The 12,848-nt window shown below is 40.3% G+C and overlaps 1 protein-coding gene across 1 annotated transcript in view; it reads right to left on the minus strand.

Annotated features, from left to right (window-relative positions):
* Nucleotides 1-12,848, minus strand: part of DNAH11 (dynein axonemal heavy chain 11) — a 354,965-nt gene that overhangs the window by 146,227 nt on the left and 195,890 nt on the right. Inside the window, exon 55 of the mRNA XM_018047336.1 lies at nucleotides 6,801-6,962. Within this exon, the coding sequence (XP_017902825.1) occupies nucleotides 6,801-6,962 (162 nt within the window). The remainder of the gene's footprint in view (nucleotides 1-6,800; nucleotides 6,963-12,848) is intronic.

Below are 12,848 nucleotides of genomic sequence, written 5' to 3' on the forward strand. Positions count from 1 at the left end.
TCTATTTCTTTGCAATGTTCACTCAGGAAGGCTTTCTCACCTCTCCTTGGTACTCTTGGAACTCTGCATTCATATGGGTGTATCTTTCCTTTCCTCCTTTGCCTTTTGGGTCTCTTTTTTCTCAGCTATTTGTGAGGCCTCCTCAGACAACCATTTTGCCTTTTCCATTTCTTTTTCTTGGGGATGGACTTGATCACTGCCTCCTGTACAATGGTATGAACCTGTGTCCACAGTTCTTCAGGCACTCTGTCAGATCTAATCCTTTGAATCTATTTGTCACTTACACTGTACAATTGTTAAGGGATTTGCTTTAGTTCATACCTGAATGGCCTAGTAGTTTTCCGTACTTTCTTCAATTTAAGTCTGAATTTGGCAATAAGGAGTTCATGATCTGAGCCACAGTCAGCTCCTGGTCTTGTTTTTGCTGATTGTATAGAACTTATAATCAATCTGATCTCGCTATTGACCATCTGGTGACGTTCAAGTGTAGAGGCATCCCTTGTGTTGTTGGAAGAGGGTGTTTGCTATGACCAGTGTGTTCTCTTGGCAAAACTCTGTTAGCCTTTGCCCTGCTTCATTTTGTACTCTAAGACTAAACTTGCCTGTTACTTCAGGTATCTCTTGACTTCCTACTTATGCATTCCAGTCCCCTATGATGAAAAGGACTTTTTTTTTTTTTGGTGTTAGTTCTAGATCTTGTATCTTCATAGATCTGTTCAACTTCAGCTTCTTTGGCATTAGTTGTTGGGCATAGAGTTGAATTACCATAATGTCGAATGGTTTGCCTTGGAAATAAACCGAGATCATTCTGTCATTTTTGAGATTGCACCCAAGTACTGCATTTCAGACTCTCTTGTTGACTATGAGGGCTATTCCATTTCTTCTAAGGGATTCTTGCCCACAGTAGTAGATATAATGGTCATCTGAATTAAATCCACCCATTCCAGTCCACTTTAGTTCACTGATTCCTAAAATGTCAATGTTCATTGTTGCCATCTCCTATTTGACCCTGTCCAATGTACCTTGATTCATGGACCTAACATGCGAGGTGCCTATGCAATAGTGTTCTTTACAGCATTGGACTTCACTTTCACCACCAGATATATCCACACAACAATGGGCATTGTTTCCACTTTGGCTTAGCCTTTTCATTCCTTCTGGAGTTATTTCTCCACTGATCTCCAGTAGTATATTGGGCACCTTCCAACCTGGGGCTGGAAGTGTCCTTTTTGCTTTTTCATACTGTTCATGGGGTTCTCAAGGCAAGAATACTGAAGAGGTTTGCCATCCCCTTCGCTAGTGGACCAGGTTTTGTCAGAACTCTCCACCGTGGCCCGTCCGTCTGGGTTGTCCCTACGCGGCACGGCTCACAGTTTCATTGAGTTGGACAAGGCTGTGGTCCACGTGACCAGTTTGGTTAGTGTCCTGTGGTTGTGGTTTTCATTCTGTCTCCCCTCTGATGGAGAGTATTAGAAATTTGTGGAAGCTTCCTGATGGGAGAGACTGGCTATAGGGAGAACTGGATCTTGCTCTGGTGGGCAAGGCCATGTACAGTAAATCTTTAATCATATTTTCTGCTGATGGGTGGGGCTGTGTTCCCTCCCTGTAGTTTGGCATAAGGTCAACCCATGGTAGGGTAATGGTGACCTCTTCCAAAAGACTCATGCCAGCATGCTGTGCCTCCCAGGACTGCTGCAGCCAGAGCTCCTGTCCCTGAAGCAGGTCAGTGCTGAGTCTTGCCTCCATAGGAGACACTCAAAGACAGGTCTGGCTCAGTCTCTTGTGGAGATCACTGCTCCTTTCCTTGGGTCTTGGTGTGCACAAGGTTTTATTTCTGCACTTCAAGCATCTCTGGCATGTATGAGATTTGATTTTAAAACGATTATGCCCTTCACCCCTCCTGTCATCTTGCTGGGGCTTCTCCTTTGCCCTTGGACATGAGGTATCGTTTTTGGTGGGATCCAGCATTCTCCTGTTGATGGTTGTTCAGCAGCTAGTTGTGATTTCAGTGTTTTCACAGAAGATGAGTGCACGTCTTTCCACTCAGCCATCTTGACTCACTCAACACGCCAATAAATTTGGAAAACTCAGCAGTGGCCACAGAACTGGAAAAGGTCAGTTTTCATTTCAACCCCAAAGAAGGCAATACCAAACAATGTTCAAACGGCTGTACAATTACACTCATTTCACATGCTAGCAAGTTCATGCTCAAAATCCTCCAAGCTAGGCTTCAATAGTATGTGAACCAAGAACTTCCAGATGTACGAGCTGGATTTAGAAAATGTAGAGGAACCAGAGATCAAATTGCCAACATCTGTTGGATCAAGAAAATGTAAGAGAATTCTAGAGAAACATCTACTTCTGCTTCACTGACTATGCTAACATCTTTGACTATGTGGATCACAACAAACTGTGGAAAATTCTTTAAGAGATGGGAATACCAGACCACCTGACCTGCCTCCTGAGAAATCTGTTGCAGATCAGGAAGCAACAGTCAGAACTGGACATGGAACAACAGTCTGGTTCCAAATCGGGAAAGGAGTATGTCAAGGCTGTATATTGTCACCCTGCTTATTTAACTTATTTGCAGAGTACATGAGAAACACTGGGCTGGATGAAGCACAAGCTGGAATCAAGATTGCTGAGAGAAATATCAATAACCTGAGATATGCAGATGACACCACCCTTTTGGCAGAAAGCAAAGAGGAACTAAAGAGCCTCTTGATGAAAGTGAAAGAGGAGAGTGAAAAAGCTGGCTTAAAACTCTGCATTCAAAAAGCTAAGATCATGGCATCTGGTCACATCACTTCATGGCAAATAGATGGGGAAACAATGGAAACGGTGAGAGACTTTATTTTCTTGGGCTCCAAAATCACTGTGGATAGTGACTGCTTTCTCCTTGGAAGAAAAGCTATGACAAACCTAGACATCATATTAAAAAGCAGAGACATTATTCCACCCACAGAGGTCTACCTAGTCAAAGCTATGATTCTTCCAGTCATCATGTATGGGTGTGAGAGTAGGACTATTAAGAAAGCTGATCACTGAAGAATTGATGCTTTTGAACTGTGGTGTTGGAGAAGACTCTTGAGAGTCCCATAGACTGCAAGGAGATCAAACTAGTCCATCCTAAAGGAAATCAACTCTGAATATTCATTGGAAGGACTGATGCTGAAGCTCCAATACTTTGGCCACCTGATGCAAAGAGCCAACTCATTGGAAAAGACCCGGATGCTGGGAAAGATTGAAGGCAGGAGAAGAAGGAGGAGACAGAGGTTGGATGGCATCACCAACTCAATGGACATGAGTTTGAGCAAGCTCCAGGAAACGGTGAAGGACAGTTAAGCCTGGCATGCTGCAGTCCATCGCAAAGAGTCGGACACAACTGAGCCACTGAACGACAACAACAAGAACATAGTATTTTCCTCCCTGAGTGGACGTTTTCCCATGATCAGTTTGGGAGATGGCAGGAAAATATGCCATTCTGATGTTGCCAAGTCTTCAACAAATTCTACATGGAAGAGATGACAGAATGTGGAATAAAGTCATTTTCTTGACAATGCTAATGATACTCAGCTTGTGTAACTATTTTGCAGTATCTCAGCAAAAGGACAGAGCATCTGCACTTGCCAGTTGGAGGACATGCCTGAAAAGGATGATCTCCATCTTGCTGAGATCCTCTTTTCTACTCCTTTCAGAGCAAACTTCACTCCTCAGAGAGCTCATCTTCTCATTTCCATTCAATAACCTCTTTTCATCAAGCCTTGCTTTCAAGTATGTCAATTATTCATTTTGACTTGAAAAACCAAAAGCATCACTTATCTTTTAACACCTGTTTCTCTTGCCCTTTCCCCTGAATATTCCTAACTGGGACCCATAGACTTCTCAATAGGCCCTGCTCCCCCAATTATCATTTTCAAACTGATTCCCAGGCACAGCCAGAGGGTCTCCCCTCCCTCCATACACCGTGTCTCCCCGTCCCCACTTCCAAGGGTCCTGTGAGGCGTGTGTATTGACACAAAGTCATCAGGTAAACAGCTGGTGATACTCAAGTGTCAGCTATTTGGTCATTCTGTCAGCTGTCACTTTAGTTCAATGCCAGGTAACAGAAAAGTAGCACATTTACTTAGAAGCAATCAGCCCACACCCCTGGGTTCTGAGTGTGTACTGACTGAAAATTATATGTCAATGCACACAAAACCACTTGCCTTTAATGACTCCTTTCTCTGTGGCTAAAGGAGGGGAGGGTCACCTTGTGTAAGTACCTTACACTCCGCAAATGAGGTCAATAATTAAGAAGTGCCTAAATTATGCTGATAACTCTCAGTCTTAATGATCAAAATTAAAACTAAGAAATTGATCAAATTAGTATTCATTTTAAAAATGTAAAAGCTGTTTTTGACCTCTACTGAAAAGGCCCCACACATTTTTAGAACATGGACACGTTGCACTCTGAATTATAATTATTGCTCCTGAGCAACAAATTAGGAAGGTGGGAAAGTTAAATAGGCACGCAGCACTGGAATGAAATCGTCTGGCTAATTTGTTTCCAGGCATAATTCAGCGCCACAGAAATGGGAAAGTGCTTTTTAAGTTCTTATTTGGCACTCAGCATCCTATAGGAGGCATCGTGATACCACCAAATAGAGCTGAGCACCTGCCAGGAGCCCTCTGGACTTAAAAGTGATGCAAGTCCCGCCACATCCAGCAGATGTCAATGGTCACTGGCGTATTCAAGCTCCTTCAGGAAGAGCTGTCTCCCTCACAGGCAGGAGAAAACCTGCATCAGAGCAGCAAAGGCAAGAGGCTTAACGCACTGTCCAGACACTCAGTTAAACCTCGTTTCCTCCTATTTGGGAAATGAGCATTAAGAAGCCAAGCACACTGGTCCTTAACTCTTCTTTACCAAGCCAGCCTGATCAAATGAACTGGATAAAACAAATTTTTGCTTACTAAAGGATACACGCTGGCTCTCTCCCTCTAATAATTTAGTGTTCTGAACCCTCTTGTAATTATCAGAAGACAAAATAGTGACCTGTGTAACTCCAGGAATGTGGTGGACCTAGCATTAGCTGAAGACATTTGTGTTAGTAGCTGTGACCATTATTTGTGATCATATTTAATGATGGTCTTCTGGATTTTAAAGTATAAAAGATTCCTGGTAGATTCAAGGCAAGTGTTAGTCTCCATTAGGCAGGGTTCCTTTGACTCTTCAGGAAGACACGTCATGGGGAGAACAGCATTTCAGACAGAAGTCAGTCGGTCCAGGGATGGCACACTGCTACTCTGTTCATGAGAACAAATTGACATATATTTCCCTCAATGTAAGAGGGGCTTTGCGGTGCTTCCTGACCAGTGGAAAACAGTGACTATCACTTAAAACAACAGAACCACACAGTAATATTACTCTCTCTTTACCCATCCCCCAAATCCTGTTGCTGTTGTTTTAAAGGTCTGGGTAAGCTCATTCAATGTTAGGAGTGAGTACAGAGACAGGCAAGAGAAAGAAATTTCTGGCTATGGAAAACAACAGTGAAAATAGAAGAGCTCAGGTTTTTCTTTTATTTATAGAGATGTTTGAAGTGTGTGTGTGGAGACAAGAAATTGAGGGAAGGTATTTGGATATCGTAAACTCTGTCAGATATGTCTTTAATATGTTGCTTGACAGTCCTTCTCTGGCAATCTGCCACTGAATCATTAATTAACTTTGGGAAAAAATAAACCATAGAAGATAAAGTTTTACATATTATGCATATAAATATAAATATGCAGTGAAGGTGGCTGTATTATAAACAATTCATTAAATTGGTAAAAATGCCCAGATTTCTAACCATCTGGGCACCAGAAGATGTACTATGAACAAAATGTGAAAGGAGGGCTTTGGAAAAGCAGCACTTATACCTTGGGGAGTAAAGGAGGCCACAGCAGGCTGCCTGCTCACTGTTTCAACCGGTAGCAGACTTCACTCCTTACGTATCCCCAATCTTGCTTGTGGCTCTGAGAAGGCCTTTTCCTGTCTGACTTATTCTAGGCACTCTCTCTCCTCAACCTTCCATGGAAATGGAAGACAAAACTCCCTAGGAAATGTTCACAATTACCATCCTTCCGAACTACCTAATCAGAAAGATGCTCGCTTCACACACAGCTTAATTTCTAGGAGGTCTAATATTCCCTCATAACCCCATTTCTTTTTCTCTTTGAATGAGTGAAGTTTTGTTTTGTTTCATGTGACCATTTGAAAATACAATAGGAGGTGGAAATTTCATGATGAGCAAATGATATACATGATCTATAAAACATAACCCCATAAAACAAAGAAGCAGATACATTATATGACTTAATGATTACTAAATCCACGGGGGCTGATTTTCACCTAGCAATACCATAAATGAGAAAAATCACAAAATTGACTTACTTTGTTAAGATCAAGCATTGCATAGCTATGGGTGGCTACTTTTTTGTTTAGGTTTCTAGTCGTGGATTTAAAGGATTTATATCCAGTTAGCCCCGTTACGATTCAAGTAAGTGATGATCCTGGACTTTTGGTGAGTCCGTGGATGAGTAAGAACTTGATCACGTGCTGTGTCTTATGTGTGTACACATCTCAACTCGACACAAAAGATCAGTCACTATATTCCATAGAATTTAACCTCACAAGGATGATACTATCATCTTAAACAAACAAGGACAACTTTCTGCTAGAAGGTGTATTTTGGAAATTATTTACTGAGGATTTGGGTCAGAGTGTGCGAGTACACGAGTGTTTTGAGAGAGAGAGATTGGAGGCTGACACAGCATACCTCAGTTCCCTTGGTTTCCTCAATGAACCTCCTGCTGACTGTGACCAGAGCCTCCTGGGGCCAAGCATGGAACCAGTCAACAGCCGTGCAGTTAACCAGGGCTGGGAACTTCCGAGCTCTACTTCTCAGCGTGTGACCAACCGGAGAGAAACACAAAATGATCTGTGGAGACACGGGGGCAGGGCAGAACCAGGAGGGTGATGAGTGAGCAAAGAATTACACTGAGACCCTGGACAATGAAAGAAAGGAGCGCAGCCAACCGTGACATTAAAGCAGCCTAAAGCACCACAGAGTGGAAAGCAACATTAACCTCCCTGCTAATCAAAGTACACAGGACCCCATCAGACACACAGAAATACTGCTGTGTGCTTTCCTTAAAACCAGTCCCTCTCCTTCTGAACATTTTTGATGATCATGATGTATAGTGAGAAATTCATTCTTTTCTATTACACAAGTCACATTATGATAGTAAAAAATTAAAAATTAAAATCAAATCTCTGATAATACCAAGACTTTCATCTTCTGGCTCCTATTATGTCATTCATCAGACTCCTTAAAACTGTGTATAAGATGCTTTTAAGGAAACAATATTTTATCATATTGCATACTTTGTTCCCATTTAAAGTACAATACATTCACTTGCGTTCATACTTAACATTTTTAAAAGAGTAAAAAGGTCGGTTTATACATGATCCCAATGAGAAATCTGTAAGTTTGCAGAGTTCTATTTAAGTATTCAATGACTTAAGGGTTCATTTAAATCAGGAGGTTTCCATCCTCTCTCTAGTGACTCAGGGCTGCTGCTATCAAGAGTACCTGAGTTTCGGCTGAGACGTGTCACCGAAGCTCAGTGGGGCAAGCAGGTTGTCAGGAGTCGGGCGGGTCTGAAAATCCCGCCTGGGATTGTCAGATGTTGCGTTCTGTGTGTATACTAGCACAAAGGAGGTGTTATGAAGCACCCTTTTGTGCTCTGCCTTCTCTCCCAGGTCACCGTGGACTCGAGGGCACTGGGGGCACTGGTGCCAACTGGGATAACATCTGAGGACGAGTCTTGGTTTTCTTTTCTCTGGGCACAGCTTGCCCTTGATGACATACACAAAGCTCTGCATTCTCTTAATGAAATCTCTCACACTTTGAGATGAGGCATCTGACAAAACCATTTTTCATGAAATATGAGTTTTCCTGCATTGCATTTTAGAATTCATGTCATAAAAACCATAATAATATGTGAAACCTTGTATTCCCATTTAACAGGTGCTTTTACTCTGTTAATTTTATATACTATGGCTCTTCAACAACTCGAGATGAATCCTAAGATCTTCAGTGATTTCCAAGAATGCATAAGCTGGCTGATCATTTTTTTTTTTATATTCAAGAGTCTAATTACAAATCTAATAAGTGCTCTAAAATTGCATGTCCTCAGTAACAAGCCTCAGTCACAATGCAGAATTTTCACTTAAAATTGAGATTTTAGATTTCTCCTCTCAGCCTTGTCTCCCCAAATATGAATATTTTTCTTTAATGTTCTCCAAGTTGGTTTTTCACACCCAACTTACCTCTCATTCATGACAATTTTGGAAACTTCATTTATATGTAATTTTAACAAAGGCAGAGGAGACGGAAGCTCATTTGAGTTACTAAATATTTCCATCACTTCGACGGATGGAAATATTTCTACGTTTATTACTGGCATACTGTCAGGTCTTAAAAGTGTGTTAGAAAACAAAGCATCTGAATCATGTCTGGTTAGCCTCAGGAAAAAATACTTTGAGTAAACATCACTAGATATGCCTTATTTATTGGAACATAATATAGAATGCTGATTTTTTAAAAAACTATTTCCTTTTCTACAATTTTACAGTTGAAGACATTTTTCCCCCCATTATTTATTGTGGCTTAAATAAGGAGGCTTACAGTACCATATAAATTTCACTTGGAGGGCAGGTGATAGGAGACTGGTGGTAGTTTTCACAGTTAAGAGTTGGTGAGAAATGCAAATTCTTGGATTGAACTCAGGCCTCTGGGTGGGGCTTGGCAAACTGTTTGCAACAAGCTATCCAGGTGACTCTGACACCCACAGCTATAACCTAATGATCTGAAATTTTCTGTGGGAATACTTAAATGAAGTATTTACATTTCTAATGCTTTTGCAGTTGGTGAAACACTCACAGAATCTAAATTTCTATCTTCATACAGAATGAAATAGAAAATTTAGAGAATTTTAAATAAATCAAATAATCCTTAATAACCTAAATCTTATCCCATTAAAATAGACCCTGGGAACAAAATCAGAGAAATATGCTTGTTCACAAGTACTTCCTAAAAAGGGAAAGGATTCCGTCCTACCAGCCAGGAGGAGTACAAGGACCGCCCAGATTCTCATATCAGTAATTTCCACCTTTGCTAGAAGTCTAGCACAGATTCTCTCCCCACCCAGCCTTCCGTGGCAGTGGGTTTATGCCAGGTTTTTTCGAGAGCCCAAGTGAATGTCTGGAAACTGTTGATTGCTTTGTTCTTTTTAAAAATAGTCTCCACAACTTTAGATATTCTCGAGTAAACTTGAGCTGTTGCCTCAAGGAACACTGTGGGGGGGGGGGGGCGGGAAATCACCCTATAATGATCCTATTATATTTCTCTCATTCATGAAAGATTAACATAGTAAAGGACTGATAAGAAATAAGGCAAATAAATGATTAGAGAAAAGGTGTAATATCTATAATTTACCCTTTCAGTTCTGTTGACATATAATTGACAAATAAAACTGTAGGATGTTTAATATGTATAATGTGACAATTCATAAACAGACATTGTGAAAGGATTCCCCCCGCTGAGTCAGTTACACATCCTTCACCCCATATGTTTACTTTTTTTAGTGAGAATATGTAAGCCCTACTTAGCAAATTTCAATTATACAATACAGGATTGTCAACTACGTGTGCATGTTAGTTGCTCAATCGTGTCTGACTCTTTGTGACCCCAAGGACTGCAGCCCACCAGGCCCCTGTGTCCATGGAATTTTCCAGGCAAGAATACTGGAGTGGGTTGCCATTTCCTTCTCCAATTATCAACTATAGTCAGCATGTTAATAACTAGGTCCTCAGACCGTCTTTACCTTGTAATTGAAAGTTTATAGCCTTCTACCAGTCTGTCTCCCTATTTCTCTCACCCCTTACCAACCACTTTTCTACTCTTTCTCTAAGTTCTACTGGTTTTCATTGCACATATTATTGTTACCATGAAGCGTTCGTTTTTCTCTGTCTGGCTTATTTCACTTAAATAACACCCCCAAGGTTCAACCATGCTGTCAGAGTTTTCTGCTTTTTAAAGGCAAAATAATGTCCATTCTGTCTGTGTATCCATATTTGACTGTGCAGATAGCTGTGTGTTTATAGCTTGCATTTTCCTGATTTGTTCATCCCTTTACGGATGCGTGAGTTGTTTCCATACATTGGCTACCGTGGATAAATGCTGCTATGAGTATCAGAGGGTTTTTGGTCAAATGCTTTTTCTCCATCTACTGAGATGATCATATGATATTTAGCCTTTATTTTGTTAATGTGGTGTATCATAATGATTGACTTGCAGATGTTCAACCATCCTTGCATTCTGCAATAAATCTCACTTGATCATTCTGTAGGATATACTTCTAATGTACTGTTCAATTCAGCTTGCTAACATTTTGTTGAAAATTTTTGCATCTATGTATCAAAAATATTGTCCTGTAATTTTCTTTTCTTGTGATGTCCTTATCTGGCTATGGTATCAGGGTAACACCGGCCTTATAAAATGAGGGTTTCCACTCCTTCTATTTTTGGAAGAGACTGAGAAGGACTGATATTAATTTTTCTTGAGATATTTGGTAGAAGTCACCAGTGAAGCCATCTGGTCCTGTAAAATATACCTTTGAAATACTTCAGTCTACGATAACAGGCATGCTAATACTCATCTTATACCTTAGGAGCCATTATCTGGTTATCCCCTGAAGTACACCAGTAGAGACAACACAGGCTAGGGATGATCAACAAGCATTTCACATACTCGAATGGAAGCCTGCATTATTAAGTTGGCTACCTGAGCTCTTAGCTAACTTCTCTTATCACCGTAAGTGGTTGGTTGGTTAGCATCATGAATACTGAATATGATTGTTCGATGATGAAATGATATTGTTCATGATATCTTAGAAATATAGAAATAGCTGTACTTGCACCTCCACTGTTCAACAAACAAAATAGGAAAATACATCTGGAAGTATCCCAGTAATTTTCCCCTTGACACCTTAGACTTTGGGTTTGACCAGTTCTGTGGTAAATCGCTTATAGAAAGGAGAAAGTTTGTACTTCTATGCAATACCAATGAGCATTTTAGCTTAATCCTACCATGAAATATTTCTATACCTGCCTCAAAGGAAAGTTCCCAGAGGACTAGTCAGGTTCCTAAAAGGACAGAGTCGGGATTACAAGCTTATAGGGCAGATTTTAAGACTTCAAAACTTGTTTTAAGTTATGTGCTACAAACCCTATATATACCAGAGTTCAGTCTGAGGCTTCTTTGCAGCACACCTTAAACTGGGAGATTTGGGGGGATCAGACCCCATCCCCTAAACCGGTGTCATCTACTTCCAAGTACTGAGGGTTCCTGAAATATATCCCCAGATAGTTCCTCACAACTGCAAATGACCAAATTGGCTTAAGTTAGTTCCCAGCAATGGACTGGAAAGAAAAGTCAGCTAAGAAAGTTAAAAATGCCTCAGACAGCTGTGCTCTTTTCTAAAAGCAAATTCTCACAAGTAAAAAGCAAACCCTGAAATCACCGTCTATATATTTTCTACAGCTCTAACATTTGGATGTCAGGAGCTTGCTTTTGGTAGCCATACCATAGAATTTTCTATTCCCTTCTTTCCCCTCTACACAGGTGTTATGACTCATTTGTAATGTCCCCCTTTTCACTGTGCTCTGTAATACATTTCAATTTCTTTTAGATTAGATCCCATAGTACATATTCATTTGTATATCACTAAAGGCCTCAGTCCATTTCCTCTTGTGACAGAAATCTGAATTGCTACCATCACTGTATTTTTTTCCAGTTGATATGTTTATTCTCATATAGAGGTAATCCTCCCACATATTCACTTCAGAAGCTTCTAGCCATAACTTGTGTTTGCATTTATCCTCAAAGTCTTAGTATTTTTCAAGAATGATGAGATCTCAATCTGACGGAGAGAATCCTCATAGGAATGGAAGTTTAGCCTAGAAATGATTCCTCAGTTCGACTGTTTTAATATCTCTATCATCTTTATATATTTTTCTGTACCATCCCCTCACCTAATAACCTTCTAACTTCAGTTATTTTTATGAGGTTCAACAGCGTCGACAGCATGCACACCTTCTACAGGTATTTATATTTATTTTCTTTCTAGGTAACACACAAGGAAATCGTTTCCATGACCTTTCACTTGTGAATATTGGTCAGTACAGATTTTTACAAGGGGTAAAAAAATTTTCACTGGAGAGTTTTAATTATTTTGTTTTTTTCTTAACTGAAAACCTCTTCAATTCATAAAGCTGTGTGTGGAAGCTCAATACAGCAAAGAGCAAATGCATTCTTGAAGAGTAAAGACAGCAGGAATTATATTCCCCACTGTATTTCCTTCCCTCTTACTCCTGTATAGATGAGGAGAAGAATCCCTTGTCTCTAGGGCTGGCACTGCACACTCTAACCTCAGGCCGGTCTGCAGTCCCATAACCTCATACAATGGTGGTTATTAAAAACAGAACATCAGATGCAGATGCCTGAACATCTACTAAATGGGTCCATATCTTCAGGCTATATATCAGCCAACTAACAGGAATGATCAGAGAGGCAGAAAGGTGGCTGACTATAAAATTAAAAATCAACAGCTCTCCTATGCAGAAACAACACACCATTAGGAAGCTTTTTGAAGGAAATAGGCCTTCTACAAAAGCAATAAATGACTATTTATCATGAAGATTAAATTCTCTCTAAAATACATTTAAAAAGTTGTTGGCATGATTTCAGCCAAAATTTAAA

This window comes from Capra hircus, chromosome 4 (assembly GCF_001704415.2).
Source record: "Capra hircus breed San Clemente chromosome 4, ASM170441v1, whole genome shotgun sequence".
NCBI lineage: Eukaryota > Metazoa > Chordata > Mammalia > Artiodactyla > Bovidae > Capra > Capra hircus.